General features: G+C 38.3%; 1 protein-coding gene across 1 annotated transcript; it reads left to right on the top strand.

The window, feature by feature from the left end:
- Positions 1–27: 27 nt before the first annotated feature.
- LOC115422360 (uncharacterized) lies at positions 28–23,268 on the top strand. Its single transcript, XM_030138653.1, has 6 exons — positions 28–402; positions 1,503–3,510; positions 7,968–8,102; positions 8,381–8,503; positions 21,891–21,924; positions 23,156–23,268. The coding sequence occupies exons 2-6, from the start codon at positions 1,561–1,563 to the stop codon at positions 23,185–23,187; spliced, it is 2,274 nt and encodes a 757-aa protein (XP_029994513.1). The 5' UTR covers positions 28–402; positions 1,503–1,560; the 3' UTR covers positions 23,188–23,268.
- Positions 23,269–25,352: the final 2,084 nt, after the last annotated feature.

The following is a 25,352-nucleotide window of genomic DNA, read 5'->3' as shown; positions in this document are numbered from 1 at the left end:
GTGATCAAGATGGAAGTAGTGTATGGACTTTTCAGTGCTCCCCGGCTTTCTGTCTGCCTTTGGGGGCTTCTCTCCTTTTCCGACCATTTTACAGTGAACTTACTGGACTCCAGAAAATAGCCGGCAGAAAGTCAGAATAAGGACTGCTTGACAAAAACTGTCTGTGTTATGTCACTTGGATAGAAATGGATTTATATTTACCAAACCTGGACGGACTGTTTAGCAGCAGTTGAATGAAAAGCCAACTTGTAAAACGTCTCTGGATCACTCATCTTGAAGCAAAAACTGGATCTGTAACATAACAGATGGATTATCACTTGTTTTTGGGTTTTGTTTTTTTTTTATAATTGAGTATACAGCTACTGGATATATAGCACCGTGTCATCGCTGGAGAATTTACGAGTAAATATTATTTATTTATATACTTGTACATAAAATAACATATTGTTCTAATTCTGACAGCCAAAACAAACTGGTTTACAACATTCTGTGCAACTTTTCCCCCCACAACTTACAACTGACAGCAAACTAGGAGCAAATTAATGTAGGAATATGGCAGTTGGTGACATCCAGCTGTGCTCTTGATGGTGCAAAAGCTGGGAAACACTTGACAGAAATGTGAATAATGGCTCTAAATATTAGATTTTTATTACTACTAGCAACTACAGCAATCTTTTTGACACTATTTAAAAAAAGAAAACCCAAAATCTAAAAACGAGTCTCTGCATGTAGTTTTCAGTCACTTGAAGTCGTCCCTCACCTTTCACCTGTATTCTTATACTCTCACTCTTGTGCCCAGATCTTTCTCAATATAGCAGATGTTTAGCTTAACTGGAGGACATCCTGCTTGTTGAATCCTTATGTTCCCTTGCTGCATGCTGTACATTCTGACCTAGAACAACAGGGAAAAACACTGCGTAGTAGAGACGTAGATGATTAATGCAATAGTGCCTACAGAATCAGGATACTGTAGGGTTGTAGAGAACCAGCTGTTTGAGAGTACAGACTGTCACTTGCATTTTTCCCTGAGTTACATCATTCACATTTTTGTGTGTGCATGGGTGGGTACAGAATGACAGTTAACAAACATCCTGATTTTTTTCAAAGTTGTTTTGCACAATTGCTGTCCAGTGTTTATCCAAAGTTTGTGATGTTAATACAGCGGGTTTACTTGGTGAGAGTGTTATTCATAATTCTGTTACTTTCCTCCTTTGCTTTGCTTATTAAAAAAACTCAGGAAAATGGAATTTAATTGACTAAGTATTACGTAATGTAGAGATTGGAAAACCTCTGCCTTTATAAAAGTGTAGAAAAATGGTGAATTTTCTCTTTTTCTACATGCAAAGCTAAATTACGGTACTCAAACATTTTCAGGAAATGTATAAGTAGGCTACCTACCTATCAGCTCTTACCAGTAGGAATACATTGTGTGTTTGTGTATAAAGATTAACATAACTTTAGGTCACTGACTGTCTCCTACTTTTATTTTCTCTTCTCTCTAGCATCACCAGTCACTCTCCGTTTTCTGGGGTCGAAAGCATCTCTATGGGATAGCTTCAGATGTCCATTATGCCAGTGGCTATACGGAAAAGAAGTTGGGAAGAGCATGTTACTCACCCTTCAGGATTACAGTACAGCTATGATGATCTTGATCTGGTCTGCTGTCATGGAGTTGACAGCGAGGGACCTTGGGTGGGCTCTGGTGCTTCAAAACAAGGACGACGGACAAGATGCGCCTCCATGCCAGAGGGGTCCCATCAAATGCCTGCAGATGACAACAATCAAATGCTGGAGATGATGGCTACCGTTGTACATGATGATATTAAATCAGGACATTTAAAGCTAGTTGAAACTAATGTTGCACAGGATTTTCAGGAGGATTCACCTCATGATTTACATGTCTTAGCAGATACTGACATTTCCAAAAGGGCTGCAGAGTCAAACTGTCTCCAAAATGCAAGCATCAAGCAGTCTGGAGAGTTTCTCTGTGACTCAAACAGTAGGATGCCAAGTGCAAATATTTGTTATGGAACTGATAGCATAAGTCATAGGGAGAAAACTGTCATTGGAGAGGATGGTACAGAGAGTAGAAAGAGTCATGACTTCTCTAATGACGAAACTGTTTTAAAATGTCCATATAGCTCTCGTGAAGAGCAACAATGCATCTCTATCTCTTTAAACAATGGGCCTTCACTGCTTGAATCTGCTGGTGAGCAGTCTGGCAACCCTCCAAATCAACAGGAAACAAAGGAGAGCCATACAGAGGGTTACAACAGACCTCCTGAAATCTCTGAGGCTACACTAAAACCAACCTCTGTTGCCGAACTAGAACCTCAAACTGACCTCCCAGATGTTGACGAGGAGCATATTTCCACTTCTCACCATGCTGGTGCAACCCTATCTGCTGCTGGGCTGCACAGTTCCGTTAATTTGATGGAGAGCGGTGAGGTTACATCACATACTGAAAAAACTCTGGAACCATTTGTGACTTTAGTGTTCGATGAAAAATGTGACAAAGCGGAAACTGAAACCTGCAGGACAGATTCTGCTGACAAGCGAGATGGATTGAATGACCCAGAAAGGCTGATTGAAAATACAGGACTTGAACATTGTGCAAGAGACATTCAAGAAGGGGAGCACGATGACCATGACCACAACAGGGCAATGGATCAGGTTTACGGTTGTGAAGTTTCCGAGCAGATATCAGTGGAACAGCATAACGTTGACATGACAGCAATGGATACGGTAGAGGAGGCAAAAAGTGAAGGAGCAGTGAGCAAGACAGGAACAGAAGTCATATCTGAGCCGAAGGCCGATTCTGATATTTGTGTGAGAGGCGAGAGTTCCTCTTTGACAGTTAATAATAATGCATCTTCTGAAAAGCTGCTTTTTGGAGATTCAAAAGGAGACCCCACACAAACAATCACTACTCAGTGTGCAGACCAGAACTTAGTGACAAATTCTTTACATCAGCCAGTGGAGAACACTGCTGACTGCCTGGTATCGACAGAGGTGCCTGGCTGTGAGGAACAAACCATACCTCATCATTTGGAGAATAGCTGCTCCACGTTGGACCCTATCCCAGAGGTGAGCCTTGTTGAACCAGATGATGCAGCTGTACTGACCCCTCAAAAGAACATTGGCGTAAATCTCAACCCAAATTCAACAAGTCAGGACTCCTCAGCTGGTGATGTACATGAAGTGCCTGAAAAATACTCCCACAACCATCTACTGGGCTCTGTAAAGGTCAATGATGAGGTTTCACCAGAAGGACTCCATGGCAACCAAGCCTCTGGTCATCATGGCAGTGACTCACCTGCCTCTGAGGTGGCAGATGGTCAAAGGGAACACTACAGTCCTGAAGCCACATTCTCTAGAATGGAGGAGACAGATGAGGCTGCACAAACAGTTATTAACAATGACGCACACCTCACCAGTCCATTTTTACATGAGATGAGAGAGCCTGGAAATCACAAAGATGACAACATGGTCAAAGTACGCATGAGAAAGGTAAGGTATCAGAATAAAGTGTATACACTGGGCATGCACTGTCAGTTTTAATGAGTTTTGTCTTTATTTCTGTTTAGTAGTCACATTTCAGGACCAAGAATAATGTTCTTCCTTAAAATTAACTCACACGTACAACTCGAATAAAGCCAACAAATAATTTTTGTCCCCCATTCTGGCAAGCCTCTCGGAAAACAATGACTTCACCCTCACATGCTTACAGATCTGTGAACGGGGGGGTATCTGTGAAATGTTTTACTCTTTCTCAACTGCTCATTGCAAAACAAGGTCCTATAAGGGCATGGAGACCATGAATGTTGGGGCATTTGAAAGCTCAAGTAATCTCCACTGTGAATGTTTTCTTCAGCAAACACTGTATGCTTTACTTTTGGCACATGTAGTCAGTTCAGTGTGTGTCAGTTACTTTATATGTAGCCTGTGGATTTAGGCAGAGAAATGACACAATATTTATTCACTTATGGTAGTTGGAGTGTTGGTTCTTTTGGAAGGACAACAAGAGATCCCTTATTTATAACAGGCCTCACAAAGCCAGCATGTTGTTTGGACAAGTACCACATTGTGAGTATAAATTTTTGTGAAAGGTTTTAGTTGAAGGCAGTCACCTGCGTACAAAACCGTCAGTGACTCTAACAGAGTTTGATTAAACAAATCTTACACTAGTTGCTCTCAGTATTTATATTTGGAAGGATGCAGTGCGCTGTAAATTATATGTCTTCCAAAACTGGTAACCTTACAGGGGCCATGTAGAGGTCAGAAGGAAACACTGCAATTTGTAATCCAAAAAAGGAACTATGATATGTTTAGTTATATTATAATAACCCACCAAACAAAACATGCTTGATTTGTTATGTTGGTGTCATGTGAGATATGATATCATGAACTGTGCTACAGAGTGCGGAATTAAAGTGAGGAATCTGTAATAGTGGCTTGTTGGTTTGTCAGCTGTAGGATGTTTTGCAGCTTTATGGTTTATGTACAGTAATGTGATAATATGCTGCACTGGAAATGACTTGTGCCATTGCTTTGTGAAGTGGATCAGTGTAGAAGTTTAATGTGGTCTCCACTGTAATCTGTGATATTACTGATGTTGCTTTTATGAGTACCTCTCACAAATGGAACATAAAGTATTGTAAAGCCATAAAATGGAAGTCACCAAGGCTAGTTATCTACCGCAGAGTAGTTGCTTGCCTTCTTTTGTGACAATGTTTTCACAAAAGGGTTTATTTATGTACAAAATAGAGCTACACAGTTCAAAGATGGATGGATGAATAAAGATTTTTTTAAAAAGATTTTAAAACTCTGAAAACAATAGCCTGCATGGCAAATGGGAAATTGGGTAGTTTAATATACAGGGTGACTTGTTATGAATTCACTGTTTTTGTTAAATTTTTATCTATTTTGTGGCCATAATAATTACATAACATTAATGTAGCTTTTCTTTCTTGTAACTAAATCCTCAATTCGGGTGTTTTTCCACTCATTTTCAGGTTATGCCTTACTATAATAGCTTTACTTGATATTGTATGCCACAATATGATTATTCTGCATGAACACAGTGTGATGCTGATGATGAAACCACATAATGCACAGGCCTATATAACTAGTTTACTAGTGAAACAGTGACTTAGGGAGTTTCATGATAACATTAAAGAAAAAAAATATCGTTATCCCCAAGAGAAATCTCTTTACTTGTCAAATAAAAAAGGAGAAAAAAAAGCCCAAACATCCATCTTCAGACCTTGGTTGACAGAGGCAAAAGCAGCCTAGATTTACCTCAGGATATTCTACAGGGCACAGGATAATTCAGTTATAACTAATAAAGCCCCAGTGAATCCTGTAGTTGGATCATTCGATTTGTAAAATGAACCCATCTGGTTTGCATAATGGCTTGAGATTAACCTGATATTGGGCTTTGTTACTATCTTTATTTGTTTTAGCAACAAGGCCTTATCCTGACCTCAGGGCCACACCGGCTCAACTGTCGTTTATCTTACACCAGACGACCTGGCAACATCATTATCTCAATGTTCTGAGCTCATTTCTCAACATTTCTCCTCTCATCATTGATGAAATTCTTGCCTTCCTGTCCTTTATCACTTTATCATACTGATTAATAGTGCACACGTTATCCAAATTTAGATTTGTTTGTACACCGTATTTAGCTCAGCAGAGAAAAAGACTCAGGTCAGCAGGCAGAAGTGAAAAAATGGGATGCAGGCAACAAAGTGTTAGAGGGGGTTGAAAAAGGCAAGGAAAGAGGAAGGAGGGGTCTCGGAGTTCAAACACTGTGAGAACTGTCTCCCATCTAAAAAAAAAAAAACAAAAAAAAAAACAGGATGTTGAAAGGAATGTAACAGAAACCTCAAAAGATGGGAAAGCAAGGAAAGGAGCCTTATGAGAAAACTCAAACCACCAGAATGCCCCCTAAAAACATTGCCTTTTTGAGCATTCTGACTTTGCACTTGTTTTTTACTTTGCTGTTTTGTGGTTGTTATTGCCATGTTGAGCCAGATGCTTTTGTTCATTCAGTGAGGCCTCGTAAAGATGTCATTGTTTTAGCACGTACAATGTTTCATTGTGATACTTTGCCAAAGAGACAGAACGTAGCGATGTGTACTGCCACTAGCTAGGAATGCCAATGAATGCACCAATGTGAGAGACATTTTCATGACAGACATGGCAGTCGATGTCTGGTTGCTCCCTCAGCAAACTCAACAGGAACTGCTTTTGACAGGCTAATTAGGCTTTAACTGGAAAATAAACGTAAGCCTATGTCATAAGACATTATTAGGGATGCATTTGGGAGCCAGACATAGGGCTGGAGCCACAGCTTGTGCATCGTGGAGGAGATATTGTCTATGATCCGCAGGCCTATGTAATACGCATCAACATTAGTGACAACTGAGCTCATATGAATGTTGTCATCAGTACACACCCATTTTAAACTTAACTCTATATACACTAAAGCAGTGGCCACTTCTCAGGATATGTTTCTGAATGTGTTAACTGTACATGATGCAAGTGCTTTGTGATGTTACACACCTTAAAGGGAAGATGGAACATAAGAACCTTGTTGACATTCACATGTTAGTAGGGGTCTACATTTTGGAGCAAACATACAGTCCTAGTAACTGAGTGTCCTATGAACTCACACTCATAAAGTATTTAACAGGGACTGTGAGCAGAGAATGTAACAAAGTTTGTTTGGGACTAATGAGGCAGCCATGTAATGTAATTTCTTGGGATTCTTCTTGAGAGAGAATCAAAGACAGAAAGCCACACCCAGGGCCAGGATAAAAGACAAGCAGAGGGAAATGAAGGCATAAACTGTGCTAAGGACTGCAGGGAGGGATTTTATATGTTTATGACTTCTATCAAGAGCTTGAATTACAGCAATCAAAGCATGATTGTGGGAGCAGACAGGGACAGGGTGGTGGGAAGAGTGAGAACGCTTGTCCTACTTGTTAACTGCCACTTGAGGTCAGTGTGAGACTTGTTATGCACGTTGCCATTTAAACGCACAGGTTAGAAGACTAAGTTGGAAAAATACCAAGTCTTGTTGTCATAGATAAAATGATGGAGACCAGTCAGAAAAGTTAGATTTCTTTTTCCAGTTAAATACTCATGAAAAGTGTATTCAAATAACAATGCAGGCCCTTTGTTGTTTCTCAGTGATGTGAGGTTGGACTGGAAATGATGCACAGATTGATTCTCTACCACTAATTTGTCTTTATTAGTGGTGGTTAGATAACTCTTACAACTTTCTAAAGTTAAGTTTAAATATGAAGCTGAGAAGCTTTACATGAATTTGCCTCAAGTTTAATAAAATAATACTAGCAAGTTGACCCATGAGAAACCACGGGTTCTAGATCCTGTGATACAGTTCATTCCTTTACTTTTTTGGTAAATTCCACTGGCATTTTCAGTTGAAAAACCTCTCAGCTGGCACGTCTGCTTCTGCACATGAAATCTGACACCATGGCAATGTGGCGCTATTGTTTATCTGTTGCTAGGTAACCTACCTCAATGATGATTCTATGATTCTGGGCATAGCAATGTTAGGACGCCATTGTATTCCAAAATGACTAATATCTACAAAAGTATTGGTCCTATCAACTTGCTGTTTTTGCTAGTCTCTTCCTTGACCAAAAATACGTAAGAATACCAAACTGCAGCTGTCAGCTCTTTCCGGATTTGGTGTGATGCCTGAGACACACTGAGTCTACCTGCCTTTTATAATATAGGATTAGCACTGGCAGTTTGGAGAAGAGCCATCAACACTGCTGTACTAAGTTTTCTGGCACAGCATTAGTACTAGGCCACAGGGATGCTTTTGGTTGTGCTGATATCTGCACAAGCCGCAAAACAGTAATTTTCATGATAGTTGTTTGCTGGATATTATTAGCTTAATAGAGTAACTGTATTTTTCTTTTACTAAGCGGGAGCATGGCCGTCTCGACTCAATGGTGTTGCTACTCATGAAGCTGGACCAGTTGGACCAAGAAATTGAGAATGCCCTCAGTGCCTCTTCCTCAATGGGCAGCACCCCCACCCTCCACCGACGTCAACTCCTGGTACACACCTGCTGAATTTACACCGAGATCTTTAAATGTTTATGGCACACATTTTATTGAGTTCATTCTGTTATTTTCACCACTGTTGCCACACTTGTATGTCCCCTTGCAGCCACTAGGTAGCATATTAACATCTCTAGACATTAAGCATCATTGATCTGACCTGTAACCCAAGTAAACTACTGTGCATTTATTAAATTAGGTCTTTAATATTTCACTGAAGACTGGCATATTATAGGAATACTCTTAGCATGCCATGTTTCTCTTTTTCTGCACAGGACACTGATGTAGGATCTGGATCTGTGTCAACAACACTCCAAAACTCTCCACAGCCATATGACATTCCTGCTGCCGCCACCTTTGACCCCTCGCCAGCTCTTGGAGCAAAACCTAAAAATGGGGTAAGTGAGGATCTCCAGGTTAAAATTCATATAATAATCAGTGAGTTGCTGTTGTTACACATTGTTGCCCATAAAGTTGGAATAATTTTGTTTTCAGACATGTTTCAGTAATCACCTTTGACCAGGTACAATGATTGAGTCCCAGTTACACTTTACCTATCAAGAATCAGTCACATTGGGACAATAATTTCCTGAGAAATACTTTATTCCAACTTTATGGGCAACAATGTATGCAATAAGCCTGGTTCAGGGAAGATTTATTTAAAAAGGCCATACCATCTACCACTACCATTGCTCATCAGTCTTTATTTTTCACTGGCGCTTCCCTCTGTTTATTTTCCTTTTTTGTATTTAATGTAAAATGAAATTATCTGTATGTTTGTCAGCATCTACAGTGAAAATTATATTCAATCAGAACCCCTGATTTTATTTTGAGACCTTGGTAATATCTAGGGATAAATAAAAAATAATGTGATCTAACTATGCTCCACACTCCGATAAAAGTAATAGTAATGCACCCTAACACTGGATGCCACTTACTGTGAAACAGAAAAAAAGGAGCTACTGTGGAAACATGGCAGTGCAAAATGGTGGACTCTGTGGAGAAGATCCAGTCTCTCTGTACATATAAACATCTCATTCTAAGGTAACAAAACATAATTATGAATACTACATTTCATTTCCTGCAATTGGGTTCTCCTAAAACCCCTTAAATCTTACACACTGGACCCTTAAGACTTTAAACACCGCTTTCACAAAGCTGTTACTGTTTGTAGTGGTTTCTCTCAAAATGTTTTCATTGTGTTTTAATTATACATTTGAATTTTTATACGTCCTAAGTAAGATGCTTTTTCCTTTTTTCTTTTTTGTTTCTTAAATAAAAAGAGCAGACACAGAAAGCATACACACTTGTTAATCTCCCAATTGTAGGAATGTCCCCCAGCACTTAGAGCTCAGCCAAGCAGACGTTAAAACTCTATAATTAGCTGGTTCCAAAGCTCTAGATCCCTTCGCCCCAACAAAGGGGTCAGTAGGGGGGTCTGGAAGGTGAAAAGCCAAGGCTGGGGGAGTAAGGGGGGGACATGCTTCAAGTGAGACGCACTTCTTCAAACCCATTGCTTGCTCACTTAATGACTTTGTCAGTCTTGCTTTACTATTACCTTCAGAAAAAGGGCAAAGTGAAGAAAAGGCTATTAGGCAGAGGACAGAACACTCAAGTAGGCCTTTACAAGTTGTTTAAATGAAATGTAAAAAATGTAGGTTTGCTCTTTTGACAGACCTCAACTTGTGATGTACAATAGGATAACCCTAAATGTCAAACAGGAAGTTTCAGTTGCTGTGCTCTTATCTAGCCAGAACAAAACCCCAGCAACCTGTAGAAACATCAGAGTGCCTTGATGAAAAAGGAGCCCAACATTCCTGAATTATCTGTTGCAGTTGCTTGTTGACATTGCGTGGTCTTGCTGCATGTCACAACTGTTGTGCTGTTTCAAAGGTTGGCAATAATGTCTTTCGAACTGTGTGATGGTTAACTTTAGAGCCACAGAATAAAATACTGAACAGTGCTTTTACTGCACCTGAAGGGGTCTATTTACAGTGGTGGCCCTGTGGGGTGATTGATTGAAGCCAAAGAGACGGTGACTTCATGAAGTGGATTCTCAGTGGTTAATAGTTGCAAGGGACTGTTGGGTCCTTTCAGACTTTAAGTGTTCTGACGCCCACTTAAACTTTTTAGCAAGACAATAACAAGACAAATCCTTTAAATGATGTAAAATAAAAAGAGGAGGGATGTAGAAGAAAAAGGCAACCAGAATTGAGAATACAGTTTATGCTACATAGCATTCTCACAATTGATGAACATGCTTGAACACAACAGCAAGGTTTTCCACATTTGTACGGTGTAATGAACAACATCTCTAGCATTTTTACTTTGAGGGAAACGATTTTGCAGCTAAAATCAACACGTCAAGCAAAAAATACAAAAAACAGAAAAGAAAAAAAAAACAGGTCCATGCATCTCACTAACTCTAATGTACTAATGCTAAGACCAATTGTTAACTTAACCAACCGTTAACTGTTAACCAACAGTTAACTTTTAACCTAATACAGATTGCTATTCATACCCACAACAGTCACGTAAAAAGAATACAAGCATAAAAAAACAACCTTATATTGTATAGAGAAGCCCTAGAGGATTGTAGGTCAAATGCATAAGTGTAGATGAGTAACTCATAGAAATGTACATAATCGCATATGGGAGCTCACCTCCATAGATCTGCATAATATTATTCTTTAAATCTTAAGAATTAGTTTAGGTTAGTGGCTGCTTTGGGTTATGTTTGTAGATACTGTGCATTTTTCATTCGACATTTACATTTTTTCCCCCGTTGTGGTCAATTATAAAATAAGCTATAGGTTTTCTTGGTATTTCCCCACACCTCCTGGCACTCATTTTAACACCTTGGTGTGATTATAGAAAGCACATACTCACACTGTTGTGTCCTTTATGAAATCATGATAGATGTTCATGGGTGACTGTATGTGGCTGTCTGCATGACTCATGGATGGACGTTTGTATTGTACATCCAATACCACTTGTTGTTTTAAAGGCATTGAGTTCAAGTGAGTAGATTCTTGGCGCTCCATAGCTTAGCTTGGGCTATTGTTAACCTTCAGCAGGTGGCTGTTATTCTTACATCGAATGTGGGGCTAACATGTAGAGGATGTTGTGCCACAGCAGGTGTTTTTTTTTTTCCTTGTGGTGGAACTGCTATTCTTTGCCCAGAGTGTTTTTTTGGCAGGTTTCTACTCTTTACTTCGTGTAGCAGGTGTCTCACTGTGTTGTTTGGTTTGCATTGTTGTGTTGGAACAGGTGGGTTTTATTTGGTTTATAGACTGATACCTGTTGATTTAACTCTTTATTTGACCCCAATTCTGTCTTTGGTATCCATTTTCAAGTGGATTAGTGTAAGTCAGAATAATTAAAAAATGAATAAGTAAATAACAAGGTACGCCACTGTATGTATTTTTAAGATCTTTTACGCAATTGTTTTCATTCCTCGTGCAGTGTTGACTAATTTGCAATTATAAGTATAACCTGTTGTAACAAACTTAAGTTATGTGTGGTGTGAGAGCCATTTGTTATGTGCCTCTATTTTTAGAAGTCTGTGGCTGCAGAGGATGTGTCAAGCCACAGAGGCGGGTGGAGGCTGCTGACCCCTGACCACCTTCCTCTGAATGTTACAGTCGGAAACAACATATCAGTCACCTTCAGCGCTGAGCGTTCCCACCAGCTATACTACTGACAATCCCCTAAAGACTTCTGACACTGGACAAGGCACAGACCGTGGCTGTCTGTTAAATTTAGCACAGTGGTGTTTTACATTTCATCCATATGGTGAAAGGGAAGGCCCTGCACCATAGCAGCCCTCATCCTCTCCGTCTTTGGTAAACATTCCATAACTAAACAACCTTTGACCCCATGTTTGGATCTGTATTCTGTCTCTATGCGACAGTACTTCAAACACAAAATCTGTCTTGTCTTTCACTGGTTTTGCCGCTGTTTGATTATGAATGTAAGCAACAGATTTTCCATTTCTAGAGCTGCAGTGTCTGGAATCAAGCTTATATTGTTAAATTTGAAGTAACTGATGAAGAGACATTTTAATTTAGGAATAACAAAAATGTTGTCCATGTCAGCCGGTTATATATGGAGATAGTTCTTTATCTGTTTGGGGACAATAGAATTGCTGTGGTTTGCGTGCTAAGGTTGCTAGCAGATCTCTGCTCTGTCCTTCCTCCCTCTTCCGCTTTGGCAGCCTCACAGTCCCCAAACATCCTTTATCCCAACCACACCTTGTCAATGTCCCTCTCAGATAAAAGACTCAATACTTTGCTACTTTCACTGCCTTTTATGTATCTCGTCATTTGCTCCCACTCTCACTTGGGCCTGTCTTTGGTCAATAATCAACACTATGTGTAGCAGGCGTAATTATGTTTGCCTACATTCCGCCCACATATTTGCCTTTCAGACTATAGTAGGCCCTAATGAGTCAGCCAGTGAGGAAACCAACTGCCATTCAGTCTGATGATGAGTGCCAGTAGTGGCTCTGGTCATGACCACACTGGCCGGTTTGTGTGGTGTCATAGTCCCCGAGGTCACTCCTGTGTTGAGCACAGCTGTAACAAGGAGGTTGTGGTTGAAAAAAGAATGGAAAGAAAAAAGACTGTCTGAAACAGGATGTTGAAAATGAACTCTGCCTCAACCTCCAGAAGGAAATTTTGTTTTTCCTATGAATTCAAAGCTTTAGAAGTTACATACTTCAAGAATATAAAAGACAATAACATTAGTATAGTATAGTATAGTATAGTATAGTATAGTATAGTATATATGTATTTTTTTACCCCTCGGCCAACTACTGGCTGAAGGTATTTTAATTGTTTTGTCGTCTGTCTGTCCATTCAATGACATAATCACATTATCTGAGGAATTCATTGAGATATCTGTACCAAATTTATACTGTGGATGCATCTTGGCATGAAGCAGAAACCTGTTGAAAATAGGTGACCTATTTTTTCAAGGTTAAATGGCCTTGTGCTTTATGTAGTTATTATATCTGAGTACTTTCAAATATAAATATGTATGTAATAAGTTTTGCACAAAGACAATCTAATCTAAATTATAGGGCAGTAGCTTTCAACAGAATCTTACACTATATTTGGCCGAGGGGGATTAAAAATGTGCAGGACGTTATGTTATTATTTGTGTTGTCAGACAATAAGTCCAGGTGAGCAAAATCAAACTACACAATGACGCCCAATCAATTTCAAATGCACTGATTGTTTTGTGAAATTGTATTTGTCCTATTTTTTATGTAATTGTTCCAAAGATCAGCATCACCGTTGTGATTTTCCAGTTTTTATAATTTTACTCATATACTTGTTTTTTCAATCACATCGTTCTGCTGTATTTGTTGCTTATAAATGCTAGTTGTTACTGAGACACGTGCTGAGTCAATGAAGCGACTGACGTAAAGGAGACAGTAAAAAGTACATGCATAGTTGCGGGATGATGGTACTTGTTGACAGTAAATCTTGAGGATGACTGGAAAATGCAGGCATCTCAAAACACAACTGTAGCCCGCTGATAATGAATGGCCATAAATCACAGAATGAACAAACTAGATGCACACTCACACACAGACAGATCCATAGATGCTTAAACATGTACACAGGAATGCATTTTCAACCCAGGTGTAATTTTAGGGAAATTTATATTCAGGCTTGTGGTTTCAGTTTTAATTGGGATGCTTAGCTTGAGCATGTGTTCACAGTTTTGCTTTTAATGTGTCCTCAATTTTACGTTTGACTTGATGATTAATTATCTCAGCCAACCTGAGAGCTCTGCTCAATTAATCATACTAGCACTCCGTTTTAATGTGTTAGTAACAGACCTGGAATAGATGTGTGCATTTTTTAAGCTTAATATTTCATAGTATGTTTAAATTGCACATGTGCATGAACATTACTCAAGAGTACATATCTTTAAAGTTACCCACAATTCACTGCTGTTGACCTAGTTAGCTGAATGCACTGCTCTCTAAATTTGATAGTACAGAGCATATTTTTGAATAAGCTGTCATCCAGTAAGGTCTCGCCCGCTGGTCCTTCTGGTAAGTCTGTGAGACAGACGGCTGCCACTCGACTGCTCTGGGGCCACCACAGTCTCCTCCAGAGGCCAGAATAATCCCTCTGTGTTGGTAACCCACTCTTTCCTTTTCCCAAAAATGTCAGCGGCTAATCCACTGGCTAGCATTGTTAGTGCAGTTGGGATCATATGGCTTATCCCTATTAACTCTGCTTCATAAACCACACATTCAACCAAGTCAGTGGGAGCAGGTGACACATTTTATCTTTTAATCAATGTTTTAGAGACAAAACCGTTCCATTTGTTACAAGCAGCCTCTTATCTTCTTTTGAGTCTTTTCAAACCCACTTGTGGTGCTTCTTGGCAAAATAACAATAAAAAATCTAGCCCAGACACTGAAATCATCAGTAAATAAGTTTCTGTCTTCTGGATTAATTCTTCTTGTGCAGAACTAAACAAACCAGGAGGAAAAATTAGTCACATGATCACTTTGTAAAAAGTTTGGAATATTTGCAAGACTTTGGGTATATTTACCACAGTTTTTCTTGAAACCAAATCAAAAAGCAAAGCTGTTTTTGAATTTTCTTTGCTTGGATACTTTAGATACAATATTTAGATACTATATGTTTGTATTAGTAATGCTGATGAAGGAGCTGGGCCACTGTAAGAGTATTGTACCACATTCATTGTACGACCAGTTGTGACCATCTAAACCAGGGGATGTTAAAGGTTACATTTTGTTGCTTTTGAGAAGGAATAGATTGTTTGTCTTGAAGATCATGACAAATTTAATTTGTTTGTTTTCATCAACCAATAAAATTATTTCTCTTTGACTTTATGAACTCCAGGTCTGTATGAATTTAATCTTCCTTTATGTAGACAATAACGAAATATCTGATGTAAGAGGAGATTCTCATGAACTTTGGCCATTGTTTTCCCATTGCTCTCACTTGTACATAGCAGATTTGATTTGTCCAGATTTTTTTGGATGCATAGTTAGAACCTTGAGGCTTTGTTGGGAGGAAACTTTTTTTTTTTATTATCATTTGTTTCATGCATATTACTTCAGAAAGTACAAATCTAAAACCCTCTAAGAAAGCATACTTTTCATGTCATATTTGAGTAATGACATACATAGGGAAACTTTAATGATGGAGGAAGAGTCTCATTGTCAGTCAGGTAAAGAGTTACTGTCTTGCCTGGTGACGAATTCCAAGGACCAGTCAGCGGTTCATAGTTCATGCTCCAGGGGCCCGGTACTAAACCCCACCAGACACTGCATGAAACCAGAAGCCTGTTGCCTTGGCTTGTTCTTATAAACAAAGGCCAACATGTGTGCTTGTGCGTCTGTGTGTGCATTTAGACCTTGTTCGTCCTTTTTCAGCTAACATCATAAACCAAGAAAGAGAAGTCACCGTGTGATGATAGTGTGCGTTTGTGAGCTGCGGACATGATAAATTAATTAACACACCACTAAAGACTGAAAGTGTTCTGTTTCAACCAAGTCAGAAGTAAGTTAGTCTAGTTACGTATAGTGACTTAATGCATCCATTCATATTATAGCTAAAGTTACTACTATAAACAAAGCATATATGTAGAAATCAACAGCAATATTGATGAATAACAACACCTTTCAGAGCAGGAAAAATTAGAAAAGCCCTTCAGTATTAGCCTACTGTAAACTTTCTGTAAACTGTTAAAATGTATGTTTTTAGGACTTTCTACTTTTATTTCCCACTTTCAACATTTGTCAGAAAAAGAATGAAAAACAAATCAAGTTACAATACTTTGATAAAGTAACCAAAACACTTTATTTTTAACGGAATAGTTTGCCATCTGTACACTCTCACATTTCAAAAGTCTTTCATTTCCATTTGTATCACATTGATGCCTAATGGTACATGTTATTAAAACAGTTATGTTTGTAATTGTCACATACTTTGGTGTGGAGATTTTCCCTCCTTTTCAAATAGCTGTTAAATCTAACATCTGGACACTAATATACCTCTTCTGCAGGAAATGTTCCAATGCATCATTACACCAAGTCATCACATCACTTCCTGTTGACACACTCCAACTATGGCATATGGAAACTATTAAAATGTGGACTAGAGATGTAGGAGAGAGAGTATGAGGGGGAGAGGGCCTAGTGTTTTCCTCACGAAGAAGGGTAAAATGAAATTGTTTCCCACGTTTCCCAGCACACGTGCACTCAGTGGTCGACAGAGCATGTAGAATAAATTCCGTTATAAGTGCAGGGCAGAAAGTGCACATTCATGCCAGTCAACAAACAGAAATGAGGTTCAGATAACATCTCCAAAGGCCCTGGTCAGCTTGCGCATACACTCACACATACAACATCTTTCAGCCCTCCATCACACACTCACTTACCTTATACATCTAGTGCTGGAGCCGCCGGCTTACCTGACCATAAGCCATCTGCACCAATTTAGCCATTTGTGTTAAGTGGTGGAGAAAAAGGTTTGGGTTAGCCTGAGCCCCCTAATCCTAAAACAGTACAGACCATGGGTGGTCACACACACACAACACACACACACTGCAGCTGCATTGCAGGAGGGGGGCTTGGGATGAGGTGGTGGTGGGGTTGAGAGGGGCATTGTAGACTGCTCGGGTTTTGTTGTGCAACTTCTACATGCCAGTGACTTGCTTAACATATCTGGCTGTCTTACTCATAAAGAGAAGGATATGTACGCAACCACACACAATGTAAGAAAAACATTGCTTGTTACTGATTGGCAGTGATGTAATGTGGCCTGTGCTCCAGGCGCCGGACACTATTATTTGTTTGCATAATTATACACATTTGAGCAAGTTCTTTTGTTGGACTAAAAAGTTATTTTTGAAAACGTTATATTGAAATATTCATCTTTGAACAGTAAAACTTGTATCCGAACAAATGTTGAAAGTCAATTTTGCTTCTCATATGTAACCTTATTACTAAAGATTACAACAATGACAGCAGGGTAACAGAAAAAAATATGTTCAGATTGTTAGGAAAAAATAGATTTTTATGGTTTTGCTTTTTAAAACTTAGAATGGTGTACCTCTGCAAAGCTCCATAACCAACCAAGCACCCCATCTTACAGCTCCACTGATTTTCATAATTCTTTTGCTCTATTAAAAATTATTTAAGGGAAACCTAGTAAGTAAGTAAGTAAGTAAATTTTGTAATGGCAATAATGAATGACCGGAAAGTATTTTAATCATGTAGGCTCACATACTACATCTCCACACTCAGACAGCAGCACACTTGTGTAAAGCAAACACATACCATACCCCCTGTGCCCCAACACAACCATTTCCAGTAAATTAGTGGCAGTAAATGAGGCAGCTGATGCTTGTGTGCTGTGCAGCCTACAGCTCCCCAGTGAACACCTGACATGGCCTGGACTACCCCACACTGGGACAACCTGCACTATGGCATGCCAAGGGGATTGCAGAAAAACATTAGGAAAATATGTGACCATGGTGCTATGAAAACACTGGTACTTACTGGTACCCATTCATTCACATTCCTGTAAGACTGTGAGATCTCTCGCTCACCTTTATTCAACTGTAATTGCTATTATGAAGAGAAACACTGCATTTTGTGAAGGTGAGATTTACAATGTGTGTAAACGACTTCATGGGTCATTGACGGGAACCCGTGGTGTAGTGTTTACACAACAGAAAGGGCACACACTGCTGAACTAAATGTCTTGTTAGTACCAGGCAAAAAGTCAGTCAGACCTCCCATACTGTGCATTATTCAAGACCATTCTTTGGTTGTAGATGAAAAAAAAACAACATATTGGTATATTTTTTTAACACTGTGTACTGCATAACACTATCTAAGTAGGCATAAAACAGTTATTCATTTGTTTTCAACTAGCTTATGAGACAATTTTTCACCTGGAATTCAAATGGGGTCACCTGAAAATTCTAGAAATTGATAAAAAATAAATTAAAAACTTACTGATAAAAAATATATGGGGAGTTGAGAGAGAAAATCATAATCCATAAAAGACATGACAAACTCTGAAGCTGAAACTGAAGCACTGTGATACTCTTTATCTTTCAAATGTTCATTGTGGTTGGTTTAAGAGGCTGCAGCTCTTTCATAATTCATAGTTTGAGTTATTGTTTTTTATTGGTATTGTTTTGCTGGACTGACTGTACATATCCTGACCAAGGAAAATAAAATTCTCACTTTGTGCAGTAATCTACACCTGGCTTTTCTGCCTCTGTCCATAATAATATACATTATATAGCCTAAATGTTGTCTAAAATTAATATTTATTTGCAACATAGTATAGCAAACTATTACATGATCAAAAAAAATTTAATTTTAGCAAAAAAAAAAAAAAAAACTCTCTGTTTTGAATATCTGGGTTCGCCAGAGATGTGTGATGTTAAAATGGGGTCACGAGCCAAAAAAGGTTGGGAACCACTGCTTTAGACTTTCAGCATATTCACAAACTTATACATTCTTTCAGTAAAATATGATATATATATATATATATATATATATATATATATATATATATAAACAAAGTAACTACATCCTTAAAAATTAAGGGGAAATAAAGATGAATTATAACAAAAATAACCAGAGTGACATATATAATATAACCTCTGTATTGGACTGATTTTAAAAAAAAAAGGCCAAAACATGTTCGTGTTACTCAGGTTAAATCTCACACCATCCACAGTGTTATACAAACAAAGATAAATTTAGCAAGAAAACTGGTGTGACTTCAGAAAAAAAAAAAAAATCCTAACAAAGTTACTTGAGTCCTGCACCTGAAACAGCACTGACTATAAATCTACCTCTTACTGCTGTTGTGTTTTGTTTGTGGAAGTGATTTAGTGACAGTGGAATGAGTAGGAGTCTTTGGCTGGGATTTCTCCCTTGTGTTTTTTTTAGGCCATTATTCAGCAATAAATTGTAAAGCTATTTGTCCACAGAGGGAATCTTACCCATTATGTGTCTGAAATGTGACCCATGAAATGATTAAACATATTTTTGCCCACATATTATGCTCAATCACAGTGGCATGCACACATACACGTTCACACATTTTCATGCACACGTGGATTCATGGATGTTGTGATAATGTTTGCATCTACAGATAGCTCTGCCACTGAGAAAAAAAAATCCAAGGGAGACAGATTGGGACCAAGACAACACTTTATCCAGCATTAATCAGCCAACTGGTTTGCAAAAAAAAAAAAAAAAAATGTGTATGAAGACAGGCATTGTATTCCTCAGACTGTGTTACGTTTGTGGTGGTTCATCATAAAATATAAGAACCTCCTTGATATTTGAGAAGTATTAAAGTCACATATTTTGTGGTTTATCATTTGTTTTATTGGATCCTTCTTTTACAATTTACTTTGAGTCAGATTAAGTAATAAAACATACTATTAACTTACATTTTGATCTGCTTACAAGTCAGTTTCCTTACTAGTCACTTTTTGTCACTTGTGTTTGTTCAGGTAAATCATAATTGACAACAGTGTTTGTGATATGAAAAAGTCCTGTCTTTTTTGACGTGTGGAAGAAATGAGGTAGTATACAGCAGGAAATGAGCATAGCTCCCAAATAAAAGGTGACTCAGAGCAAATAAAGGAGACTTCAAATTGCAGTTGGATACAGCAGATTCTGGAGAGTAGAAAGACTCAGGGGACTTTTATTGGATAATAACAGTAACGGTTTTGATAAAAAGCAATACTTTACATTGTGTCTGGTCCTGTTACTTACATTAGGAAATGTATTTATTTTCTTGTTTTGAGTCCCAGCATACATCACAAATAATAACAAAAAAGGGACAAACTGAAGAACAGAAAAATAAAAACAAAAAGAGGAAAAAGACAATGAAATCAGATCAAGCAAACAAAAAAAATATGTGTGTCTATATGTACATTAAAAATATTAATTCATAAAGACCCAAACATCCATCACTGACCAAAAGCATCTACTGACATAAAATGTTTAATACCTGGTGGTCCACTAATCCTATAAGTCAATGTAAATAATTGATGTAAAATGCAGTTTTTCATCTTTTCATGGTCTTTCAGATATGATCCATCTGGACATTCAGGGGCTCCGTAGTGAACATGGAAACACTGTCATCTTCTACAACATTGATTCACCAGTAAAACCCATAGAGTTGGATCAATGACAGTGGATGGAAATGCTTGGTTTATGTTCAGTTAATGATATATTTTACTGAAAAAGTCACTTTTTCTGCAGTTTTCTCTCTTTTTGACATAATAACCCTCAACTTTAATCTGAGTTTTTATGAACATCTATATCATCAATGAATTACACACAGGAAAATACCTGATTTATACTGATAAAATACTGAGGATAATATTATAAATAAATGGTGATATATCACCTAAGAAAGGTTAGATAGAGAGAAAATTTCATTTGGGAACTGACATAAAAGTAGCGCTGGGTCTTTATGGGTTAAAACACTACAACCACGAGGTAACCAAAATAGATCAATTATAGAGTATAAGGGGATCACCAGCTACATTCATGTTCAATACAGTACATTTATCAGTTTATTAATAGCAACAAAGTTGTAAATTTATTCAAAATAAGAACGGTCCATCTTAATATAAGATAAGAAAGCATGCTTCAGGACTTATCAAGAAGATGGATATTGTGGGGTAACAGAAAAAATATGTTCAGATATGGGAGAAAAACTTTTTTTTTTTTTTTATAATTTGCTATTAAAACCTTGAATTTACATCTCTGCAAAGGCCCATAACAAATCAAACATCATAACATCTTGCAAGGTCATAAGTATGAAAAAAGACATATAATTGCTGGATCTACTCAAAAATGTAATGACTTGATCAGTGGTCCATGTCATATCCTTTGCCGAGTTTCATGAAAATTGTTGCTGTCATTTTTCTACCTGAAAGAAAAAACATTACATTCCTGTGGTAATAAAAAGCTAGTAACCTGTTGGTATCTTTTTATATTGTAGAGTTATACAATATAAAATCCACCTTATTCTTGTCTCCCTTTCTATTTCTGATCTGGTCAAGGGGAGTGTGGATTAAAACAGGTCAGGGTGTGGAGGTCAGCCAACGAACCCGAGGTCAAAAGTCAGAGGCAAGAAAGACCTCTGCATTCCAACCTACTGCTGCCTTACACACATGGTATCAATGAACAAAAGAACAAAAACTGCTCTATTTGTCCCAAAACTACGTAGTAGCAGTTACTAGACTTCCAAACAATCCAAATTAGGAAATATTACATGCACAGAATGATGAGAATCCACTATGTCCACATAGTACTGTGATTTTATCTGTAATGTCCCTCCAGACGACTTTCATGAGGGCTGAATCAACATTGAATCAGAGAAGTGTATGTGGTCTACTTGGACTTTCAGTGAGGTGATATTTGTGCAGACGTCCCTGGTGGGTTTGTTATCTGTTGTTACCATTTATTAGAAAGTGTGCACATTGTAAAACTATGCATACAGGGTTATAACAAACCTTCCCATGGTGACTGTTTTTATGGTTAGTTGTCTTATTGGTATGCTTACAAAGCCCACAGCCTCTGTGGTACAAAGACAGAACAGCAGAAATACTGCTGCCTTATGGTTTATGTGGGTTTGTCCTAAGTTTGAGGAAAGTTTACTGCTAAACATTGAGTTGCAAATATACCTGTAACATAAGCAATCCCAGTTATAATCTTCCGTCTCCTCTCGTTTACAGAGCAACTCTGCCATATCTGAGAGAGAAAATGCTGGTAAGTCCCTTCTATTCTTTTATCTTTTCTTCTTTCATAAATACATGTATTACACCAGTTCAGGTTCCTCACAGAATATGGTTAGCTTAAAGTATTATCATTAGCATTTGTTTTGGCTATTATAACTTATTTTTTATCCTTTATGTTTGGAGAAGTGCCTGTCTACATCTGACCCTACCTGGGTCTTTTCTGGTGTCATGTTAAAAGGTTTTGCAAAGTAATATCTGATTGATATCCTGTCAAATGTTCACCACATGGGGCTGAGAGAACTGAAGGGGGAGTTTCAGGAGGAGGGGGTTGCTGAATGGAGGAGGACAGGCTCTAGTTTGATGAGATGGCGGATGCAAGTCAAGATAAGATCCTTGACTCATCTGCAAAACAATCAAGCCTGTCGCCTTTTCAAGATAAGAGCCAGACTGGATGTTAAGACTAGTGGCACATTTTTTTGACCTATAGTTATTTATCTGTACCTCCTCATAACTCATAGTCTAGTCATGGATACATTAGTTTCTTCTGCACAAATACATGTCCTAAAGCCCATGCATTTTTCTGCAGCATTTGTTTAACTGACTGACAGACGTTATCAGTCCTTCTGATGAATTGCTGTTTCTGTATTAACATGTTATGTCATTGCCTCTGCCATCCATTTGGTACACTTTATAATGAATCAATCTAAAGAATAAACTCAATCTGCACTGACTGCCCCCTCCATTCTGGCCCTGACCTCTGTGTCAGCAGTCTGCTGGTGTTGCACAAGCTCATCAGGAAACTATGGATGGACAGACCTACTTTCAGACAACCGATGGGGGGGCAGTGTTCATTAAACACCCCCCCATGTCGTCAGTCCACTGGTAAACAATACCAGAGAGGTGGTTCGACATGGGGACAAGGCTTTATATTACCCCCTACTGTCTCAAAGCCTGCTGGGACTCCTCACTCACTCTCTCTCTGTCTCTCCCTCTAATTACTGCCACTTGCTGAAAAGCTTTCATGGGAACTGTGCAGGAGCTGTCAGTATGTTTGTTCATGTGTGTGTATATGTGTGCATGCTGTACCTTTTGCCAAAAGGCTCACTGTATTTTTTTTTTTTTTTTTGGGAGCAGACTGAATCTTGCAAAAATGCCAACTTCAAAGTGGTCAAACATTCTTGAAATTTTTTTTTTTCTTCATTTAAATCTTTCTGACTTCCTGTAAGCAAGTTATGTAACCTCCATCTCTGTATGTGTGACAGAATCCAGCACTCTGGTAGGGTGGGTACGATAGAAGCCGGCGAAGTTTTGGGGGACTTGATGAAGCACAAAGGCCAGTGTTCATTGTGACACTTCAAAGCGCTCTCTGTATCTCCACCATTTAAGCCCCTGGGAATGACACATTTGTGACAGTGTTACATCACACGCAGTGCCCTAAAGGCTCCTGCTGCACTGCCATGAAAGACAGCTCATTCATGGTTAAATTTACTATCTCTGTGACAACGGAAGCACACCATTGATCATCAAGAAGTTTCCGCAGCACAAGTTCTGTAATAGCACACTTGATGACCTCCCTGCAGTGCTGGGTGTACCTTTGTGAGTGGTCAGTGTCATGGCTTCCTGCACACAAAGAGGATGTGTCTACATGCAGCATAGTTAGCGCTGACAGCCTGTTGTTAGAAATGTTCTTTATGGGGCTCCTGTGGCATTTGTTACAGCCTGAGCTTTAGCGCGGCTGCAGAATTATAGTACACTGCAATGGTGATAAATGATGTAACAAACAGCATACCATAGCAAGATGATAAGAGAGTTATGCATCCAGTTTGCATAACTGTTCTTATCATTGGTGTAGGAAGTTGTGCATGTAATATGATGAGGAATATGACATACATTATTGACATCAAGATGAGAGACGGACTGAACTGGGCCTTAAGAGAACATAAAGGATTTTTTTTTCAAGTGTTGCATATAAAATAAATGCACTTTGATTTTGATTTTTGATTTAGTGATTTATTCTGAACATGCAATGAAATTTTATATATATGTGAACAAGTAAAACACAAATAATAATAAAAAAAATCAACAATCAAGACAATCTTAGAAAGAGGAACAGCATAATAGTTTCATTTACATGCCCGAAATGGGGTGGAAAGAAGTGCAACTTATTTAATCCAGCCCCTTCTCCTTAAAATGTTAATATATATTTATCTCCTTCCTTTTACATTACTGTTTTATATTTATTCGCACACACACACACACTCACTCGCACATCTGTCTACGCATACCTACGTACATACGTTTACACACATCATACAAGTACACATACACATACTCATATAATCTTTTAACTTTGCATTTTTTAATTGTGCTGGCAGAATATAATAAATAATATGTAACTCAAAGAAAGAAATATATACTTAAACAACAGTGAACATATGGTGACAATTAATAACCCTCATCGCTAGCCTATATCTTGTGAAAAACAATTTCTTATAAGTGTTTTTGAATTGGTTTATGGTTGAACATTCTTTGTGCTCCTCCCTCAATCTATTCCATAATTTAACACCTCACACAGATATACTAAAACTTCTTCTAGTAGTGTGCAGCCTCAGAATTTTGAAATTAAATCTGCCCCTTAAATTACAGCTCCCTTCCCTTTCAGTGAATAATTTCTGAAGATTTCCTTAGCAGTCTGAAAGGTTTTTATACAAATACAACTGTTAACACAAGTAATACCACATTACAAATTACAGGACACATTTACATAAGTAAAGTCCAGACTACACTACATTTTTGTGTTTCATGAGGGTCACTGTATCAGATTATGTAAAAGCAGAGGCATAAATTCTTGCTGTGGTTTTGGCTGAGAGACATGACAGACTACACACTGCTCCCCAGCCAATCATCACTTGCTATCTTTCATGACATTCGTGTTCATGGAGGTGTTTGCGACCAACTGTAAAAAAGAATGTAAACAAACAATGGTGTCTGGTATGATGTCTGTAATAGGGTCTGATTGTGGACCTGTTCTTGGTCACATGGAGAGAAAAGTATACGCTGTGAACCCCTGATAGAGAACTTGTGGTGAAAATAATGATTCCTGCATGATTAAAGTTGTAGAAGCTTGAGCCACTCTTCTCCTATTGGTCAACATTATAAGCAGTGGTGTAGTGGTACCTGGAGAAGTGGGTATACTCTCAATTTTTGGTTTCTTTTTTTTTTTTTTTTTTTTTTAAAGTCCAGAAAAACATCGTTTTAAAAACAGTGACGTGCAAGACTACTCTAATTTAGTTTACCCAAAAACCCAACATTCGTATTTGCTCACTATTATAAAATTATCATAACTTGATCAGGAGCAGTTTGTAGGTATTACTGGTCTGCATGAATGTAAATGTATTCAACATAAGGCAAATATAGGGTAACATTAGCCTTTCATAACGTTAGCCTACTCACACAGTT

Source organism: Sphaeramia orbicularis, chromosome 1, assembly GCF_902148855.1.
Source record: "Sphaeramia orbicularis chromosome 1, fSphaOr1.1, whole genome shotgun sequence".
NCBI lineage: Eukaryota > Metazoa > Chordata > Actinopteri > Kurtiformes > Apogonidae > Sphaeramia > Sphaeramia orbicularis.
Note: the sequence above shows the minus strand (reverse complement) of the source record. Positions and strands in the feature narration are given on the sequence as shown.

Coding starts and splice junctions, on each gene's coding strand:
- LOC115422360 (XM_030138653.1), top strand. CDS start 1,561: ATGTCCATTATGCCAGTGGCTATACGGAAAAGAAGTTGGGAAGAGCAT. Junction 3,511..7,967: donor TCAAAGTACGCATGAGAAAG/GTAAGGTATCAG, acceptor TCTTTTACTAAG/CGGGAGCATGGCCGTCTCGA. Junction 8,103..8,380: donor TCCACCGACGTCAACTCCTG/GTACACACCTGC, acceptor TTTTCTGCACAG/GACACTGATGTAGGATCTGG.